The 21,778-nt window shown below is 48.9% G+C and overlaps 1 protein-coding gene across 1 annotated transcript; it reads right to left on the reverse strand.

The window, feature by feature from the left end:
- Positions 1-5,110: 5,110 nt before the first annotated feature.
- Positions 5,111-17,123, reverse strand: LOC100081910 (keratin, type I cytoskeletal 12-like). The gene is made up of 9 exons (XM_029075526.2): positions 16,987-17,123; positions 16,331-16,474; positions 14,661-14,743; positions 11,226-11,382; positions 8,362-8,523; positions 8,125-8,250; positions 7,114-7,334; positions 6,334-6,404; positions 5,111-5,451 (listed from the first exon to the last, which is right to left on the reverse strand). The coding sequence occupies exons 1-9, from the start codon at positions 17,020-17,022 to the stop codon at positions 5,354-5,356; spliced, it is 1,098 nt and encodes a 365-aa protein (XP_028931359.1). The 5' UTR covers positions 17,023-17,123; the 3' UTR covers positions 5,111-5,353.
- Positions 17,124-21,778: the final 4,655 nt, after the last annotated feature.

A 21,778-nucleotide genomic window follows, 5' to 3' on the forward strand; every position in this document is an offset into this window, starting at 1 on the left:
TCTTTCATAGGCCCGAGAAGTCAATAATAAATTGGTCCTTCATTCACTGTCATATTTAATAAGCGCTTACTGTGTGCAGAGCACTGAACTAAGCGTTTGGGAAAGAGCAATACAACCATAAACAGCGACAGTCCCGGCCCACAGCGAACTCACAGTCTGCAGGTGGGGAGGCAGACATCAATCCAAATAAATAAAATTATAGATACATACACATGTACTGTGGCCTGGCGGAGGGTGCGGGGAAGAGCAAATAATAGCGCTGGTGTTTGTTCAGCGCTTACTATGTGCAGAGCACCGTTCTAAGCGCTGGGGGAGATGCAGGGTAATCAGGTTGTCCCCCGTGAGGCTCACGGTTAATCCCCATTTTCCAGATGAGGTCACTGAGGCCCAGAGAAGTGACGTGACTTGCCCACAGTCAGCTGACAAGCGGCAGAGCGGGGAGTCGAACCCGTGACCTCCGACTCCCAAGCCCGGGCTCTTTCCACTGAGCCACGCTGCTAAGGGAGCAAGTTAGGGAGACGCAGGAGGGAGTGGGAGATGAGGAAAAGTGGCGTTTAGTCTGGGAAGGCCTCTTGCAGGAGATGTGCTTCGGTGAGGCTCGGAAGACGGGGAGAGTAACTGTCTGACGGGTTTGAGGAAGGAGGGCGTTCAAGGCCAGAGGCAGGACGTGGGCCAGCGGTCGGAGGCGAGGTAGGAGAGATCGAGGCTCGGCCCTGGCGGAGTGAAATATGCCTGCTGTGCTGTAGAAAGTGAGAAGCGAGGTGAGGTAGGAGGGGACAAGGTGGTGGACTGCTTTAAAGCCAGTGGTGAGGAGTTCTGGTTTGATACGGAGGCGGCTAGGCAACCACTGGAGATTTTTGAGGAAGGGGCTGACGTGTCCTGAACGTTTGTGCAGAAAGATGGTCTGGGCAGGAGAGTGAAGTATGGGCTGGAGTGGGGAGAGACAGAAGGTGGGGAGGTCAGCAAGGAGACCGGTGCAGTAATCTAGGCGGAATAGGATGAGCGACTGTATTAACGTAGTAGTAGTTCGGGTGGAGAGGAGAAGGCAGATTTTAGCGGTTAGGAATACTGGATCTGAAGAGCAAGGTTTACGCAAGGGCGACGCTACGATACCGTTTTCAGAAGTTCTAAAATTTCTTCAGTTTTTCAACGTTGTTGGTAAGAGGCAGCGTGGCCTAGTTGAGAGAGTTTGAAGCTGGGAGTGAGAGGAGCTGCATTCTCGTATCAGCTCCGAGACTTCCTGGCTGTGTGGGGCAAGTCCCTTCACTTCTCTGTCTCTAAATTGAAAGCTCCTTATGGCAGGGAGCAGGTCTGCCAACTCTGTTGCGTTGTACTCTCCTAAGCGCTTAGAACAGTGCTCTGCATATAGTAAGCACTCAGTAAATACCACTGATTTGATGGATTGATTGAGCCTCAGTTTCCTCTACAGTTAAATGAGTAATAATGATCACGTTGGTATTTGTTAGGCGCTTACGATGTGCCGAGCACTGTTCTAAGCGCTGGGGTGGACACGGGGGAGTCGGGTTGTCCCACGTGGGGCTCCCGGTCTTAATCCCCATTTTCCAGATGAGGTGACTGAGGCACCGAGAAGTGAAGCGACTTGCCCAAGGTCACACAGCTGACAAGTGGCCGAGCCGGGATTCGAACCCGTGACCTCTGACTCCAAAGCCCGTGCTCTTTCCACTGAGCCACGCTGCTTCTCAATACCTCCCTCTTAGACGACAAGCCCCAAGTGGGAAAAGGATGGTGTCCAACCCGATTAACGTGTATCTACCCCAACGCTTAAACCAGTGCTCGACACAAGGTAAGTGCTTAATAAATACCGTGAAAATAAGAACCTCCCGGTGCAGAGTGCTCTCCTGGGCCATGAGGGAGATTAAACAGTTAAAAGAAGACGCATCGCTTGCCCTTTTAGTTTCACGGGGGAGTAGGATCAAATAATCGTATTTGAGCACCTACTATGTACAGGACACTGTACTAAGCACTTGGGAGAGTACAGTTCAACAGATGTGATACACGTGTTCCTGGCCCATATGGAACGTATAGTCTAGAGGGGGAGACAGACGTTAAAATAAAAATTGAAATACGACAGCCAAGAACCCTGGTGCCTAATTGCAAAGCCTGAAGTCAATCTCTTCTCTCTTATCGCAGACCCATGGCTGATGATGACATGGTATTGGTTCATCGTTTACTATGTGTCAAGTAGTATTCTAAAAGCTGGGGTAGATACAAGTTAACCAGGTTGGAAACAGTCCCTGTCCTACATGGGGCTCAGAGTCTTAATCCCCATTTTACAGATGAGGTCACGGGCAAAGAGAAGTCAAGTGACTTGTCCGAGGTCACACGGCAGGCAGGTCGGGGGGCTGGATTAGAACCCAGCTCCCCGACTCCTTGCTCATTCCAAAAGGCCATTCTGCTCCTCGTTCTTCTCCACCCCAGGGAGGGGCTTACCTAAGGGCTGAGCTGTGTGAGCCTCTATAGGAAAATTCGTAGAAATCACTTAGAAAGAGCAGTTCAACAGTTCAGCAGTTCAACAAATCCCAGCTCTGCCACTTGTCAGCTGTGTGACGGTGGGCAAGTCACTTAACTTCTCTGTGCCTCAGTTCCCTCATCTGTAAAATGGGGATTAAGACTGTGAGCCCCACGTGGGACAACCTGATTCCCCTGTGTCTACCCCAGCGCTTAGAACGGTGCTCGGCACATAGTAAGCGCTTAACAGATACCAACAAATACCAACATTATTAAAGAGCAGAGGGTTGAAAGCTTGGACTGGGGGATTCCCTGTGGAATCCACCCAGTTAAAATACATCCCTCTCTCCCTGCTACATCTGCTGGGTTTTCTACAGCCTTGTCTTCCTGCTTTAATCCCTTTCACTAAGCCCCCGTTTTGCCTTCTCCCTCTCTCTTCTCCCTCATCCTTGCACTTGAATTTGTATCCCGGGAGGCAGTGTGGCCTGAAGCACATTGAGAAGCAGCGTGGCTCGGTGGAAAGAGCCCGGGCTTGGGAGTCAGAGCTCATGGGTTCGAATCCCGGCTCTGCCGCTTGTCAGCTGTGTGACTGTGGGCGAGTCACTTCACTTCTCTGGGCCTCAGTTCCCTCACCTGTAAAAGGGGGTTGAAGACTGTGAGCCTCACGTGGGACGACCTGATTCCCCTGTATCCCCCCCCAGCGCTTAGAACAGTGCTCTGCACATAGTAAGCGCTTCACAAATACCAACATTATTATTACTATTAAAGGATACAGCACAGGCTGGGAGTCAGAAAGACCTGCGTCCTAGCCCCGGCTCTGCCACTTGCCTGCTGGGTGACCTTGGGCAAGTAACTTCACTCATCTATGTCTCAGTTACCTCATCTGTAAAATGGGGATTAAGGTTGTGAGCTCTATGTGGGACAGGGACTGTGTCCAACCCAATTATCTTGTATCTACCCCAGCGCTGAGTTCAGGGCCTGGCACATGGTAGGCGCTTAAGTTTGTCTGACGTGAGGAATCTACAGCATTTCACGATGAGAAAGAAACTCCAGTCACAAAACCGAATGACAGTTCAGAATGAAGAGAGATAAGGATCCAGCCGACTTTGTCAAAGCCAGTGGAACTTGAAAAGTCCTTGATTCATGTTTTCGCATTTTTCTGAGGACATTAAGCTCCCTGTAGACTGTCAGCTCCTTGGGGATGGGGATTGCGTCTACCAATTCTGTTTGTATTTTCCCAAGTGCTTAGTACAGTGTTCTGCACACAGTAAGCCCTCGATAAATACTATTGCTTGGTCACCGATAAATGGAATCTTGGCAGAAAAAGCTTCTTGACCAACACATCTCATTTTGCCATGGGAGGAACAGAAGAATTAGGGAGAGAGAAACAGGGAGAGAACTGTCAGCTCCTTGGGGATGGGGATTGCGTCTACCAACTCTGTTTGTATTTTCCCAAGTGCTTAGTACAGTGTTCTGCACACAGTAAGCCCTCGATAAATACTATTGCTTGGTCACCGGTAAATGGAATCTTGGCAGAAAAAGCTTCTTGACCAACACATCTCATTTTGTCATGGGAGGAACAGAGGAATTAGGAAGAGAGAAACAAGGAGAGAATTTTCAATGTGGCTTCTGAAGTTATTCAGCTAGAAAGTAGGGCTTTCTGAACTCTGGCCTCAACATGTCACAATCTATTTTACTTGGAGCTAAGCTTATGGCAATGACTAGACAGAACTCCTTCTCCGAAAGGAACTCCAGGAAAAGGATCCAGAAAGTCACTGAAAATATATTTGATATGCAGGATGCAATTAGATTGTTATTTTAGGAGAAAGGCAGGATGGCTTAGTGGATAGAGCACAGTCCTGGGAGTCAGAGGACCTGGGTTCCCATCCCGGCTCTGCCACTTGTCTGCTGTGTGACCTTGAGCAACTCCCTTAGCTTCTCTGTGCCTCAGATACCTCATCTGTAAAGTGGCGATTAAGACTGGGAGAGCTATGTGGGACATGGATAATATCCAACCTGATTATCTTATTTCTACCCCAGTGCTTAGTACAGTGCCTGGAACATAGTAAACACATATAACAAATGCCATTTTTTTAAAAAAATGAAGAATGAAAATAAGCATTTTTTATTTATATTAGTGTCTGTCTCCCCCTCCAGACTGTAATCTTGTTGTGGGCAGGGAATGTGTCTATTCACTGTTATTTTATACTCTCCCAAGCGCTTTGTACAGCGCTCTGCACATAGTAAGCGCTCGATAAGTACGACTGACTGACTGAATGAATAATCCGGCCTCTGCCACTTGTCTGTTAAGCCTCACTTGTAAAGCGTTTACTATGTGTCAAGCACTGTTCTAAGCCCGGGGTAAGAACAAGTTGGACACGGTCTCTATCCCAGATGGGGTTCATAGTATAAGTAGGAGGGAAAACAGGTACTGAATCTCCATTTTACAGATGGGGAAACTGAAGTAAGGAGAAATGAAGTGACTTGCCCAAGGACACAGGGCAGGAAAGTGGCAGAGCCGGGATTAGAAACCAGGTCTTCTGACTCCCAGGCCTGTGCTTTTCCCATTCGGCCAGACCAAAGGACCACCTTCAGTCCAAAAGCAGCATCTGCCCGTCATTGACGCCCACATGGTCACAGAGTCTGTCAGCAGAGCATTTATTGATTCACAGATCAAAGGGAAATCAAAGACAGTAGTTGTGGTTTTTCCTAAATGGCCCCTGAAAAGCAAACCGAAACCTCTGAGAGATCAGGAACTAACAAGGTAGAATTCTAGTCAATTTATCACCCCTGCTTCATAATCGCAGAATGAATGAGAAAATAACATATCTTGGGAACCGCTCCTCCAGGGTCGAAGAAGGTGAGCCTTGTTCCGGCAGGATCCTTACATTTGTTCCTCAACTTCTCGCATCTGGGATGACACTACTTTACCATCCACCACCTCTTCCACAATTGTTTTGATTTTTCTGGTTTTGGTGGAGTCTAAAGATGAAATAGCAAAAATAAGAAAGGGTTTTAAAGAAGGTACTCTTTGTAGGGTTAGGGTTAAAGGGCTTAATGGCTGGTGTCATTAGAGTGGGCAGGGAACAGTGTTTTGGGTTACTTTCACTTTTCCCAAGTGATGTATTATTATACTCAGTTGGCTATTAATACATGCTATTACTATAACTCAAGCCTTCCAAGTAGGCTGACTGAATCTGGTGAATTCAGGCCTGAAATTTATTACCCAAACTCACATCGCTGTCCACATGAAAGGGAAAAACAGCCTCCCCGACAAACACGTGGCTGAACGCAGCGCCATGCCTGCTTACCTATCTGGCCTCTAGCCCGGGATGAAATTGTGTGTTTAAACATTAAGATGTAAGTAGAAAAAGGGAAAGTCGGACATTCTTTAGTCAGGAAGACCCTTGACGGAGTCCCAGTCACAGACGAGCACAAGCTCACAGTGCAGGACGAAAAACTGGACTGTCCAGCGGTGAGGATAAGGGTGCCTCGTTTTGAAAACAGTGCCTTGTTTTTCTACTGTTCACCTTCCGGACCCAAATCTATCTCCTTGCCCACAGAGGTCAGATGGAAACGATAACAACGATGTTGGTATTTGTTAAGCGCTTACTATGTGCGGAGCGCTATTCTAAGCGCTGGGGTAGATACAGGGTCATCAGGTTGTCCCACGTGAGGCTCACAGTCTAAATGCCCATTTTAGGGATGAGGTAACTGAGACACAGAGAAGTGAAGTGACTTGCCCACGGTCACGCAGCTGGCAAGTGGCAGAGCCGGGATACGAACCCATGACCTCTGACTCCCAAGCCGGTGCTCTTTCCACTGAGCCACGCTGCTTCATGGCAACTCGAGGATCTGACTCACCTTTGGAAGAATCAAGGGACTGAGCCTGGGATCTTGGGCTTGCCGGGGGCGAGTTTTCATCCGAACTGTCTCTGGGAAGGAAACAGAGAGGTTCTCGTCATCTGGAGCTTTCTGGGATGAGGGAGTCCGAGGGAGAATGCCCCACTTAGGAGGGCAGGGTGGCCTTGTGGAAAGATTACGGGCCTGACTCTTCCTCTTGTCTGCTGTGTGACCTTGGGCAAGTCACTTCACTTCTCTCTGCCTCAATTTCCTCACTGGGAAATTGAGAATGAATGAATACCTGTTCTTCCACGTATTTAGACTGCGGGCCTGATTTAGAACAGGGACAGGGTTGAGCTGACTATCTTGATTCTACCCCGGCACCTAGAAGAGTGCTAGACGCCTAGTAAGAGCTAAAGAAATACCATAATTATCCATATTATTTATTAAAGACAGAGCAAAATGTAATGTCCAGAAAAGGAAAGTGTTGGCTCCCTTGGGCAGTAAAGACAGCCTCCCAAAGGTATAAATGACTGAATGACCAGTCAGTGACTTGTGCTAGCAGGTGGACGTTCTCCGGTACATTGAGGAGACCCCGTTTTCCCTCCCTCCCCCTACATCGAGTTCAGGAGGCATTTTTTCCAGGGTCCAATGCAGCTCTGGCCCCAGTCAGAGGGGGGTGTGCGGAGGAGATTTAAGGCACAGAACTACTTTTCAGTTTCACTCGCTTTCCTGCCCCCCACCCCCCGTGTCCTGCCATTTCAGGAAGATGCCCGTGAAAGCATCCCGGATCTTAATTACCCAGCCAGTCCCCCCTCCAACAGGCGGCAGTAGGTCTCTATCTCCATCTCCAGCCTGGCCTTGATGTTGAGCAGTTGCCGATACTCTGAGTTCTGGCGCTCCGTGTCTGCTCGGACCTGCGTCAGCTGGGCCTCCACGTTGCCAATCTGGTACTGCATCTGGGACAGCTGGGAGCAAAAGCCTCCCTCCGTTTCTGCCAGAGTGTCTTCGAGGGATTTTTTCTGCGAATTGGTAGATGATTACATTACGGATTCAGAGAGGCAGTGGGTCATCATCATCATCATTATCACTGACAGCAGATACTGAACATCTTCTACATAAGGAGAGTGGGAGAGAAGAAATCCTCAAGTTCAGGGAAGGGAGAAATCGGGTGTTGGATAGTGTGCCCCGGGAAACTCCGGAGAGTCAGGGACGGGGGTGTTGGATGGCCCCTGTTGGGGTACTGGGGAGATTTAGGGATGGAAAGAGGAGAGTTAGGAGTGTTGGATGATCTATGCTGGGCCACCATGGAGAATTAGGGATGGAGAATGGAGAGTTAGGAGTGTTGGATGATCCATGCTGGGCCACTATGGAGAATTTGGGATGGAGAATGGAAAGTTAGGGGTATCGGATGGTCCTTGTTGGGTTACTGGGGAGGCAGGGATGGGGAGGGGGGAGTTAGGGGTGTAGGATGGTCCATCTGTTACCGTGAAGCTGGATGTCCAAGAGGACCATCAGCACATGGCTCTTAGAAGGGAGACCTCTGGTTGCAAAGTATTTCTTTCTGGACGGATTGCCATTTGATCGGTAGGGTAGAGAGACTCCCTAGTCTGCTTAAAGGAATTTCCCTTCAGGAGTCCAGAGTAATGGTTTTCCTATGTGAGGTCGCTGTGGGCAGGGAGTGTGTCTTGTTGTTGTGTCGTACTCTCCCAAGCGCTTAGTGCAGTGTTTTGCACACAGTAAGCACTCAATAAATACCACTGAACGAATGAATGAAAGTTCCAGGGAGAAGAAGCCTCCCCAGCTTCTCACAATGGCCAGCTGAGACTGGAGGTCGATCTCCAGGTTCTGTAAAGTCCGCCGCAGATCCGTGACCTCACTCCGGCTCGACTGGAGTTGTTCGCTGTGGGTGCTGATCTCTTTCCTCAGGTCTCCACTCTGCAATACCCAAGGAGAGAAAGCACCCGCCGTGGTGTGCCGTCTGTGGCCTCTCCACTCGGATTTGGGGAGGATTGAAGTTGATTCAGTACGGCGGACGGCTCCGCTTACCTTCTCGATGAACCAGGCTTCAGCCTCCTTACGGTTCCTCTCAGCCATCGCTTCGTACCGGCCCCTCATGTCATTCAGGAGCTTGGTGAGGTCAATCCCGGGAGCAGCATCCATCTCCACGCTGACCTGGCCAGGACCTCCGGCTTGGAAGCTTTGGAGCTCCTGGAGAGAGTGAATCATACGGGTAGTCTTCCTTTAATAATGTTGGTATTTGTTAAGCGCTTACTATGTGCAGAGCACTGTTCTAAGCGCTGGGGTAGACACAGGGGAATCAGGTTGTCCCACGTGGGGCTCACAGCCTTAATCCCCATTTTCCAGATGAGGGAACTGAGGCACAGAGAAGTCAAGTGACTCGCCCACAGTCACACAGCTGACGAGTGGCAGAGCTGGGATTCGAACTCATGACCTCTGACTCCAAAGCCCGGGCCCTTTCCACTGAGCTACGCTGCTTCTCCCAATCTTTGGGATCGGGAAGGTATTTTCTGTCCCTCGGACTCCTCTGCGGTCACCTTTTCCGTTCCTGTTCTGCTCCTCTGAGTGTGGCCTTGGTGACCACGATCAGTCAGTCAATTAATACTATTTACTGAGTATCTACTGTGTGCAGAGCATTGCAATTTTGGGAGAGCACAGTAGAACCAGTTGGCATTGAACCCTGCCCTCAAGTAGCTTGCGCTTTAAGGGGAGAGAAAGACACTAAAACAATTTAAGGTAGGATGAAGAGGAAAAAGGAATATAGAGAAGAGTGAGTGCTTTAGAATTAGGGTTTGTAAGTTGATTTATACATACGTGCACCAGGTGTATTTTGTTGGGTTTTTTTTAATGGTATTCGTGAGAAGCAGCGTGGCTCAGTGGAAAGAGCATGGGCTTGGGAGCCAGAGGTCATGGGTTCGACTCCCAGCTCTGCCACTTGTCAGCTGTGTGACTGTGGGCAAGTCATTTAACCTCTCTGGGCCTCAGTTACCTCATCTGTAAAATGGGGATTAACTGTGAGCCTCACGTGGGACAACCTGATTCCCCTGTATCTACCCCGGCGCTTAGAACAGTGCTCTGCACATAGTAAGCGCTTAACAAATACCAACATCATTATTAGAGAAGCGGCGTGGCGCAGTGGAAAGAGCCCGGGCTTGGGAGGCAGAGGTCATGGGTTCGAATCCCGGCTCTGCCACTGGTCAGCTGGGTGACTGTGGGCGAGTCACTTCACTTCTCTGTGCCTCAGTTCCCTCATCTGTAAAATGGGGATTAACTGCGAGCCCCACGAGGGACGACCTGATTGCCTGTATCTCCCCCAGCACTTAAACAGTGCTCTGCACATAGTAAGCGCTTAACAAATACCAACATTATTATTATTAAGAACATCCTGTGAGCCAGACACGGTACTAAGTACCGGGATAGATACAAGATAATTAGATTGGACATAGTCCCTGGCCCCCGTGTCCCACACAGTGTTCATTGTGAGCAGGGAATGTGTCTGTTTATTGTTATATTATACTCTCCCAAGAGCTTACTACTGTGTCCTGCACACAGTAAGAGCTCAATAAATGCAATTAAATGATTTTACAGATGAGGTAACTGAGTCACAGAGAAGTGAAGTGACTCATCCAAGGTCAAACGGCAGAAAAGTGGCAGAGCTGGAATTAAAAACTGAATCCTCTTACTTCCAGGTCCATGCTCTTTAATAAAAATAACATTCATTCATTCATTCAATAGTATTTATTGAGCGCTTACTATGTGCAGAGCACTGTACTAAGCGCTTGGAATGTACACATCGGTAACAGAGACAGTCCTGCCCTTTGGCGGGCTTGCAGCCTAATCGGGGGAGACAGACAAAAACAATAGCAATAAATAGAATCAAGGGGATGAACATCTCATTAAAACAATAGCAAATAAATAAAATCAAGGTGATGTACATCTCATTAACAAAATAGGGTAATGAAAATATATATAATGGTATTTAAGTGTTTACTATGTGCCAAGCACTAAGTCCCGGGGGACATACAAGATGATCAGGTTGTCCCACATGGGGCTCGAAGTCTTAATCCCCATTTTACAGATGAGGTAACTGAGACACATAGAAGGTAAGCGTCTTGCCCAAATTCACCCAGCTGACAAGTGGCAGAGCCGGGATTGGAAGCCAGGATTGGAACCCACAACCTCTGACCCCCAAGCCCATGCTCTTTCCACTAAGCCACGCTGCTTCTTCTGTTGTGAGTAGATAAGTGAGGAGCAGCATGGCCTAATGGAAAGAACGCAGGCCGGGGAGTCCGAGGACGTGGGTTCTAATCCTGACTCCACCCCAAGTCTGTTTTGTGACCTTGGGCGAGTCGCTTCAATTCTCCGAATCTGTTACCTCCTTTGTAAAATGGGGAAACCTGTTCCCCCCTCCTATTTATCTGGTTTTAGATTGGGATTAAGACTGGGAGTCCCATGTGGGACATGGATTGGGTCCAATCTGATTAACCTGTATCTACCCCAGGACTTAGTTCAGAGCTGGGCACATAGTAAGCTCTGAACAAATGCCATAAAAAAAAAAAAAAAGCAAGTGAAAGACCAAGAGGAAAGCCTCCGTAGGGTTTCAAATGATGGGTTCATTCATTCACTTGTATTTATTGAGCGCTTACTGTGTGCACAGCCCTGTACTGAGCGCTTAGGAAGTACAATTCGGCGACAAATAGGGACGATCCGCTGCCCACAGTGGGCTCACAGTCTACTCTCCTGTCCAGAAGAGCTGGCTTGCGTAAGTTTGCACCGCGGGACTTGCAGTCCTCCAAGAGCTTAGTACAGTGTTCTGCGTGCGAAAAGCACTCAATAAATATGATTGATTGAAGAACCTCAGGGACAAACTAAAGAGAGAGAAATTCTCTCACCTCCTCATGGTTCTTCCTCAGGTAGATCAGCTCTTCATTCAGGCCCTCAATCTGCATCTCCAGGTCGGCCCGGGCCAGGGTCAGCTCGTCCCGCACGCGGCGCAGCCCGTTGATGTCGGCCTCCACGCTCTGACGCAGGGCCAGCTCGCCCTCGTACCTGAAAGAGAAGGTGAATGAATGAATGATGGTATTTTTTTAAGCACTGACTAGGTGGTAAGCACTATTCTAAACCCTGGGGTAGATATGAGGTAATCAGGTTGGACACATTCCCTGTCGCCCATGGGGCTCAGGGTCTTAATCCCCATTACACAGATGAGGTAACTGAGTCACAGAGAAGTGAAGTGACTTGCCCAAGGTCACACAGCAGACAAGCGGTGGAGTCGGGATTGGAACCCACGTCCTCTGACTCCCAAGCCCACGTTCTTTCCTCTAAGCCGCGACCCTGCCACTTGTCGGCTGTGTGACCTTGGGCAAGTCACTTCACTTCCCTGTGCTTCAGTTACCTCATCTGTAAAATGGGGATTAAGACTGTCATCCCCACATGGGACAACCCGATTACCTTGTATTTACCCCAGCGCTTAGAACAGTGGTCGGCACGCTGTAAGCGCTTAACAAATGCCAAAATTATTATTACTGTTATTAATCCAGGTCTTCCTGATTCCCAGGCCCGTGCTCAATCCACTAGGTCACGCATGTGATGGGTGGCAACCAGCTGTTCTTCATGTCAGCATCTCCACTGGCCACCGTTTCCCTGGTCCCAGTGTCACCGATGCCGTGTTTCGCCCTGAGCAGGCTAATTCACTGAAGAGACTCCCATTTCATTTTCAGGTCCAGGAGAGATATCGAAGCCCGTAAGTTTAGACATTCATTCTTTCAGTCAGTCAGTGGTACTTATTGAGCGCTTACTGTTTGCAGAGCGCTGTACTAAGCACTTGCGAGAGTACAAAGATCAGAGTCCCGGGTTAGGCTCTAGATGCATTTGAAAACCCTCACTTTCTAAGCCATTATTATCTGGGGTTTCACAGGTCAGTTGTGCTTTCAGTCTGAGATCTTTAAGCAATTTCAGGGCAAAGATCTCAGGTGCTTCCTGTTCTTCCTCAGTGATTTAGAATAAGTAGCTCTTGAACCTCTGGAAAGGTGAAGCAGCATGGCTTAGTGGATAGATCACGGAGCTGGGAGTCAGAAGGTCATGGGTTCTAATCCCAAATCAGCTACTTGTCTCCCGTGTGACCTCGAGCAAGTCACTTCTCTGGGCCTCAGTTACTGCCTCTGTAAAATGACACTCAGCGTCCCATGTGGGACAGGGACTGCGTCCAACCTGACTTGCTTGTATCCACCCCGGTTTTTAGTACTGGCACGTAGTAAGCGCTTAACAAATAATAATGTTGGTATTTGATAAGCGCTCACTAGGTGCGGAGCACTGTTCTAAGCGCTGGGGTAGACACAGGGGAATCAGGTTGTCCCACGTGGGGCTCACAGTCTTCATCCCCATTTTACAGATGAGGGAACTGAGGCCCAGAGAAGCGAAGTGACTCGCCCACAGTCACCCAGCTGACAAGTGGCAGAGCCGGGCTTCGAACGCATGACCTCTGGCTCCAAAGCCCGGGCTCTTTCCACTGCGCCACGCTGCTTCTACCAGTATTATTACTATGAAGGCCCTGGACTGAGTGTCTAAATACCCTCTCCCTTATCCCCAGAGTCATCCTCCCTCTCAGTTTTGATTGAATTTCCTTCCACATCATCCCACAGACTCTTTCTCATACCAGCTCATTTATTTCCAATGCTCTTCCAAGTCCCAAAATGCTTGCCAAGCTTTCTTCCCTGGGAGGGGCTGGGGGGGAAAGATCAGGATGGAGATTGGCTAAGGGCTCCGACGGACACTGCTCAATGAATCAGTAACATTTACTGAGTATCTCTTCTATTCAGAACACCGTAATAAGCCCTGGGAGCACACAGGGGAATTAGTCTTCATGATCTTTGCCTTTACAGAGATTACAATACTAATTACTAATAATCTTTATAGAGATGACAATTAAGGAGACAGAAGCTTAAATAAATTACAGATAGGATGAAGTAATAATGTGACTAAGAAACACATAAACTGCTGTGGGACATTATGGACACAAGTTTTTAGATGGTAGGGAAGGACTCAGTTGGCTTTTGTGGATAGTAGAGATTGATCTGAGAAGATGTGATTTCAGAAGGGCTTTGAAGTTGGGGAGAGCGGAGGCCTATTGGATATGGAGGCTGGGGGAGCTCCAGACCGTGGGGAAGGAATGAGCAAGAGTTCGGGGCAGAAGAGAGAAGAACGAAGCTCAGTGACCGCTTGGCTTGAGAGGGCCAAGGGTTCAAGCAGGAAGGGAGAGGAAGACGAGAGGATACGTTGGGAGAGAGATGGTTGAGCCAGTGGTCAGGATTTTCTGCTTGATGCAGGAAGGAATGGACAATCATTGAAGGTCTGAGTAGAAGGAAAACCTCTTCAGAACAGTGTTGCGGTAAAATGATTCAGAGAAGCAGCGTGGCTCAGTGGAAAGTGCCCGGGCTTGGCAGTCAGAGGTCCTGGGTTCGACTCTCGGCTCTGCCACTTAGCTGTGTGACTGTGGGCAAGTCACTTGGCTTCTCTGGGCCTCAGTTCCCTTGTCTGTAAAATGGGGATTAACTGTGAGCCTCACGTGGGGCAACCTGATGACCCTGTATCTCCCCCAGCGCTTAGAACGGTGCTCTGCACATAGTAAGCGCTTAACAAATACCAACATAATTATTATGATTCAGGCAGGAGAGCGATATATGGACTGGAGAGGGAAGAGGCTGAAGGGAGGGAGGTCAGTGAGGAGGCTGAAGCGGAGTCAAGCCGGGATAATTATAATAATATGGTATTTGTTAAGCACTTACTATGTGCCAAGGCACTGTTCTAAGCGCTGGGGGGGGGGGGGGAGGGAGGCGGATACAAGGTAATCAGGTTGTCCCACATGAGGCTCACAGTCTTAATTCCCATTTTACAGATGAGGGAACTGAGGCCCAGAGAAGTTAAGTGATTTGCCCAAAGTCACACAGCTGACAAGTGGCGGAGCTATGATTAGAACCCACGACCTCTGACTCCCAAGCCAGTGTTCTTTCCGCTAAGCCACGCTCCTTCGGGATATTATTAAGGAGCCGGACCAGGGCGGTGGAGAAGAAGTGGCAGGGCCTGGAAATGTCGTGGAGGAAAAAAAGGCAGGATTTGGCAAGAGACTAAATGTAGGGGTTTAAAGGGAAGGGGGGATTAAGGGTTATGCCCAGGTTATGGCCCTGAGCGATGGAGAGGTTGGTGTTGCTGTCAACTGTGATGAGAACGTTAGGTGGAGGGGTGGTTTGATGAGGAAGATAATTCAGTTTTGAATATGTTGAGTTGGAGGTGCCCAAGAACCCCTAGGTTGAAGAGACAGGGCTACTCACTTCAGTCTGAAGTCATCGGCTGCTAGCCGGGCATTGTCGATCTGCAAGACCATCTGGGCGTTCTTGATCGTAGCTGAAATGATCTAGAAAGTGCAGCAGTGCAGAGAGTCATTCTGCATCTGAGGTTGCAAGACTGGTTGTCTGAGTGAAGCGCTAGCTTGCAAACTGTATGCGAACGGCATTAACATCTCAATCAATCAATCAATGGTATGTATTGAACATTTACTATGGGCAGAGCACTGTACTAAATGCTTGGGAGAGTACAGTACAACATACGGTACAACAAATACAGTACAACAAATAACAGAGGAGCAGCGTGGCTCAGTTTGGGAGTCATAGGTCACGGGTTCGAATCCCGACTCTGCCACCTGTCAGCTGTGTGACTGTGGGCAAGCCACTTCACTTCTCTGTGCCTCAGTTCCCTCATCTGTAAAATGGGGATGAAGACTGTGAGCCTCACGTGGGACAACCTGATTACCCTGTATCTACCCCAGCGCTTAGAACAGCGCTTAACAAATACCGCCATCATCATCATCATCATAATTCCCTTCCCATAATGAGTTTACAGTCTAGAGGGGGAGACGGACAATGATATTAATGAAGACAGTTAAGGCATTCTCATGCAAACGGAATTTGAAAACCGAGACAGCGACAATTCTGTTTCAGATGCAGAATAGTGTATATGCAGTTTGATTTCATGAGAATCAATTTCAGTCACTTATCTACCAATGTAATAATAATAATGTTGGTATTTGTTAAGCGCTTACTATGTGCCGAGCACTGTTCTAAGCGCTGGGGTAGACACAGGGGAATCAGGTTGTCCCACATGGGGGCTCACAGTCTTCATCCCCATTTTACAGATGAGGTAACTGAGGCCCAGAGAAGTTAAGTGACTTGCCCACAGTCACACAGCTGACAAGTGGCCGAGCCGGGATTTGAACTCATGACCTCTGACTCCACAGCCCGTGCTCTTTCCACTGAGCCACGCTGCTTCTCTAATGTAACAATGTAACAAGGGCTTGCTGTATGCAGAGCAAACCACTCAGGAAAGTACAATACAAGAGAGTAGGTAGACGGAATCCCTGCCCGCAAAGAGTTTACAGTCTACAAGCAGAGACAACTACTAAAGTAAATTATGGTTAGGGAAAATAGTAGAGTGTAAAGATATTTACATGAGTGGCTTCGTACAAGTTGCTTTCCATCACCCTGGAGTTTCCCCACTGGCTTTATTGAGAATAAGTGATAATAATGATAATGTTGGTATTTGTTAAGCGCTTACGATGTGCTGAGCACTGTTCTAAGCGCTGGGGTAGATACAGGGTAATCAGGTTGTCCCACGTGAGGGACACAGTTAATCCCCATTTTACAGATGAGGTTACTGGGGCACCGAGAAGTGAAGTGACTCGCCCACAGTCACACAGCTGACGAGTGGCAGAGCCGGGATTCGGCCCCATGACCTCTGACTTCAAAGCCCGGGCTCTTTCCACTAAGCCACGCTGCTTCTCTCCATAGCTAGAACAAGCCACAGAAATAATCTGAATGAAATGTTTTCAAAGCAATTTAGCGAGAGGCTTTAAGCTTCGAAAATTCATTCACGTCAGATTGCGGGTAGAGATTATTATGGAGGCAGCCGGGTAAGGCGGTGATACCAAACCGCACAGTATTCCTACCTTATTTCGAAGTTCTTCGATCGTCGGGTCGTATTTACTGAAATCACCGCCCGTCCCCAAGGCAATAGCTCCAGGGCCTCGGGCTTCGTACCAGTTTCGGATTTTCCCCTCCAGCTCTGTGTTGGCCTCCTCCAGTGCGTGAACCTTGGCCAGGTAGGAAGCCAAGCGGTCATTCAGGTTCTGCATGGTTTCCTTCTCCGATCCAGAAAGAAGACCCCCACTGCTGCCTCCCGGGACACCTCCTGAACCACCTCCCAATCCTCTAAAACCACCCCCAAGTCCTCCACCAAAACCGTAACTCGGTCCCCCACCAAAACCCCTGCCCGGGCCTCCACCAAAAGCACCACCCACTCCTCCAAAACCCCCACCCAAGTTGCCATCGCAGCTAGAACTGGAATTGAACAGAGAAGCCAGAGCGAAACCTCCACCTGAGCTCCCACCACATCCCAAAGAGCTGCCTCCGTGGCCCCCTCCCCCATTGGCTGTAGACATTCGGAAGGAACCACTGCCCACTCCGCCGCGGGAGGAAACCCGCTGGCAGACGCCAGAGCTGTTTTCCGAGAGAGATGTCATTTTTAGCCAAGAACGCCCTCCCCGAAGCGATTGGAAATTTAATGGTTCTAAGAAGGCTCCCGCTGGGCTTACCCTTTATCTACCTGAGGAAGTGGGCGTCTTCCTTGGCGCGTCCACATCTTCTCGTCACCGAATGCCCTTTCTCTGCCAGCTCGGCATCTTTCGGGCTGAATTTGATGATTTCTCCCAATATGAAATGTTCACTGGGGTAGAAGCTAGGGTTCCTCTGGGGATTGAATGCACAGATAAGAGATTTGGGTGGAGTAGAGTTAAGCTGTCATGATGAATTTCATCTTCCATGGAGCAAAGAAAAATGGGTTCATTCCCAGGACCTCTCTCTTTTCCCTCACGGTTGATTTCACTTCTCCCTTTCCTCCGTTCCTGGTTTCGGTGATATGGTGGCCTACTGGGATAGAACCTTCTTTGTGTCATCCCACCCTGTAGTGATCTTCCTTTTTGGGCCTTTCTTTTTGGGATGATCAGTTCACTAGTGGAGGGAGATTAGGTGGGGCTGGCTTCATGGATCAGTTTTTCCTGTTGGTTGTTCGGGATCGTGCCTGCAGAAAGCAGCGTGGCCTAGAGGATAAACACACGGACCTGGGAGCCAGAGGACCTGGGTTCTAATACCGGCTCGGCCACTTGCGTGCTGTGTCAGGTTGGGCAGGTCAATGAACAGATCACCCCCTCCCCGCCAACCGGGAGCGAGGGGACCAGCTCTATGTTCCGAGTTATTCTTCAAACGGTGACCCTGGTGCTGCCTATGGAGTGGCTAGTCTATCTTTAAAAGAAGATTGAAACTGTGGCATCACGGAGAGTCCTTCTTTGGGCCAGAGCAGAGGAAAACGGGGATTAAGTACCTGTTCTCCCTCCAGTTTACACTATGAACCCCATGGAGGTTAGGGACTGCATTTGATCTGACTGTATGGTATCTACTCCAGCACTTAGCAAGTGCCTGGCATAGAGTAAGCAATTGCAAAAAAATAATAATAATAGAATAATAGATGAAATTATTATTATTATTTAAGGAACAGAGCCATTATGATGTTCATCCTCATCATCATCAAATAATAATAATAATAATGATGTTGATATTTGTTAAGCGCTTACTATGTGCAGAGCACCGTTCTAAGCGCTGGGGTAGATTCAGGGTCATCAGGTTGTCCCACGTGAGGCTCAGAGTTAATCCTCATTTTACAGATGAGGGAACTGAAGCACAGAGAAGTGAAGTGACTCGCCCACAGTCACACAGCTGACAAGTGGCAGAGCCGGGAGTCGAACCCATGGCCTCTGACTCCGAAGCCCAGGCTCTTTCCACTGAGCCACGCTGCTTCTCGTGGCTCAGCGCCACGAGAAGCAGTGCTCAAATGCCGTCGTCATCCCCGCTTCCTAGCAACTTCACGGGATACGCCTTCTCCAGGACGTCCTAATCTTCTGCCATCCGTGGTCATTCAGGTATGTGTATCCATAGAGTTTTCTTGGTTAAAAAATACGCAAGTGGTTTACCACTGGCCTCTTCTACACAGTAAAGATCTCCAGTCCCTACCGTTGCCTTTTATCAACATTTTGATCGCTTAATCAACTGCCTTTGACTCTTTCCCACGCCTCTGCTGCCCAGCATAGGTGAAACAACTTTGTCTGACACTTCACCTTAGACCTTTCCCTTATGAGTAACTGACGAGAGAGTATCTCTCAGTGGCATAGTTCGAAACTCCATTGGCATATGCTAGCTCTCCTGCCACCGTTAAGGTGTCGATTCATAGGAGAGAATATGATGTTAGGAAGCCGTTAAAGTCTGGGGATTAGAAAAAGCAGATAACAAGGGATCCTCTAGCCTGTAATCTCCTTATTCCCAGGGGACGCGATTACCAGCTCTCTTATATTGTCCACTCCCAAGTGACTAGTTGAGTGCTGGGCATACAATAAGCACTCAATAAGTAACATCGATTAACTGATGTATTAACCGGAGCTCCAGAATCCACTACTTACTCCAACCCCATTTGGGATCTCCAGAGAGTTTTCTGCCCAACACCGTGAAACAGTGCTGGGGCAGCACTCTGAAAATACATTTGGATGCGTTTTTTTTCCAGTCTTTATTTGGACATCTCTGTCATCTCTGGTTTTTATTTCAGAATCGAGAGATTCTCAAGAATCTTATAGGCTCCCTCTAAGGCTATATCTTCCCTGGGGGAAGGCCATGTGTATACCAACTCTGTTATACTGAACTCTCGCTTGCTTAGTACGGGGCACACTGTAAGTCGTCAGTAAATATCACTGATTGATTAAATTGGGCAAAGTTTGGCCCAGAGGTAGGAACCTCTTTTCTCTTTATTAGGGCCTCCCCATGGGTCCAGAGCGCAGAATTATCTCTTAGGATCTCACACACTGGAGTCTCCCAGATTATTAATATTATTATCGTTATGGTACTTGTTAAGCACTTACTATGTGCCAAGCACTGTTCTAAGCACTGGGGTAGATACAAAGTAATCAAGTTGGACCCAGTTCCTGTCCCCCATGGGGCTCACAGTCTTAATCCCCATTTTGCAGATGAGGTAACTGAGACACAGAGAAATGAATTGACTTGCCCAAGGCCACACAGCAGGCAAGTGGTGGAGCCAGGATTAGAACCCATGATCTCTGACTCCCAGGCCCGTGCTCTAGCCACTACACCATGCTGCCTTCCATAACGATGGTGTTCGTTAAGCGCTTATTCTGTTCCATAACCTCTCTCTTATTCAGCCCACATATTCAATCCATCACTAAATCCTGTTGGTTTGGAGACATCAGTAAAATCTGCCCTTTCCTCTCCATACAGACTGTTACCATGTTAATGCAGACATTTATCCTATCTCACCTCGATTACCGTATCGGCCTCCTTGTTGACCTTCATGCCGCCTGTCTCTCTCCACTCTAGTCCGTAACTTCACTCTGCTCCCCTGATCGTTTTTCTACAAAAACATTCAGGCCATGTCTCCCCACTCCTCTAGAACTTCCAGTGGTTGCCTATCCGAGTCCACATCAAACAGAAACTTCTTACCGTCGGCTCGAAGCACTCAGTCACCTTGTCCTCTCCTGCCTCACCTTGCTACTCTCCAAAATAACTCAGTCCATTCATCTTGCTCCTCTGATGCTAACGTACCGTACCTCGATCTCATCTATTTTGCCACCGACCTCTCGCCCGAGGCCTGCCTCTGGCCTGGAATGTTCTCCCTCTTCATATCTGACAGTCGAGTACTCTCATCCACTTCGAAACCTTATCTCTTCCAAGAGACCTTCCCTGACTGACCCCTCCTTTCCTCTCTTCCACAACTTTTGCGTCACCCTGACTTGCTCCTTTTATTCATCCCCCCTCGCAGCCCCATAGAACATATTCTTTTATATTAATGTCTGGCTCCCCCTCTAGTCTTTAAGCTCATCGTCGGCAGGGAATGTGTCTATCATTTGGTTATACTGTACTCTCCCAAGCTCTTAGTAAAGTGCTGTGCACAAGGTAAGTGCTCAATAAATATGATCGACTGACTGACTTGCTTCCTAGCTGATCCTCACAGGCGAGGGTAGGGAGGAAGGAGTCCCTGGGGCACAAGGACCAGATCGCCTGCCGGGGACATGCGCGTGTGTGGTTTTTCTGGAGAAAATTGTCGGGTGCTCCTTGTCGGGGAGAGCCTGTGCATGGGAGAAATGGTCCATCTGCTGGGAATCTCCATTTGCAGTTCTTCTGGAGTGGACCGGGGGTGTTCCGTATCTGGGAGGGGCTGTGTGGGTGGAGGGGGACGTGGAGTCTGGCATGTGGGAGGACTGAGGGACAGGTACCAGGCTGGTGCAGGTTGTCATGTGACTGGCAGATAGCGATCAAAGAGGATATGGCACCATTTTGGGTCATAGTTCAACAGCTTCTACTAGGGATTAGTGGACATTTTTTAATGGTATTCGTTAAGCACTTACTATGTTCTAGGCACTGTTTTGAGCTCTGGGGTAGAAACAAGGTAACAAGGTTGGACACAATCCACGTCCCACGTGAGGCTCACAGTCTTAATCCCCATTTTTCAGATACGGTAACTGAGGCGCAGAGAAGTCAAGGGACTTACCCAAGCTCACACAGCAGACGAGCGGCGGAGCCGGACTTAGAACCCAGGTTCTTCTAATTCTCAGGCCTGTGCTCTCCCCACTAGGAAATGCTGTTTCCCCAGATTTGATAGGACGCCCACACGTATTTGCAATCCACACGAACATCTTTTATGGAAATTGCACCCCTGTTGCGGACCTTTGCTCAGTACCCTCAGACAGCAGAAGCCATTCACGTGAGACTCCTGGGCCAGTCGGGAATCTCACCCAAGGACAAATTCCCACAGTGCTTGCCTCATGTGAACTTCAGTCCAACCTACTCTTTCCCAATCCTAGTATTTTCCCTTCCCTGGCTTGCTGAGGAGACCTGACTCATCAATCCCATTAAGAAGCAGGAGGGATCAGGAAACTTTTTATTAAATTGCTGTCGGGGTCACCCGGTACAGGCGCGTACTGGGCCCGGCAGAGTTCTAAACGTCCAACGGGTTTCCCTTTCAAGATTTCCATGGCTTGCTTTTGCCGAGGGACCGGAGAGACATTTGGCTCTAGGTAGTGGAGTGAAGTTGGGGTGAAAATCCTGGTCTTCTGGGGTTTGTCTAGGATGGGGAGGAGGCCGGCAGCAGGAGTGTTTCCGGCACGGTGGTATTTCTGTCCGGACAAACTACTCCCTCCTCCCTGTGGGCTCAAACCCTTGTGCGGAGAGGATTGATCTATGATCTGGGGCGGAGCTCCGGGAGAAGTTAACCTGGAAGCATCTCAGGTAGAATCAAGACAGGAAGAAAGGCAGGAGGACAACATTACCCTGGAATAGGTCTA

Source organism: Ornithorhynchus anatinus, chromosome 11 (genome assembly GCF_004115215.2).
Source record: "Ornithorhynchus anatinus isolate Pmale09 chromosome 11, mOrnAna1.pri.v4, whole genome shotgun sequence".
Classification (NCBI taxonomy): Eukaryota; Metazoa; Chordata; class Mammalia; order Monotremata; family Ornithorhynchidae; genus Ornithorhynchus; species Ornithorhynchus anatinus.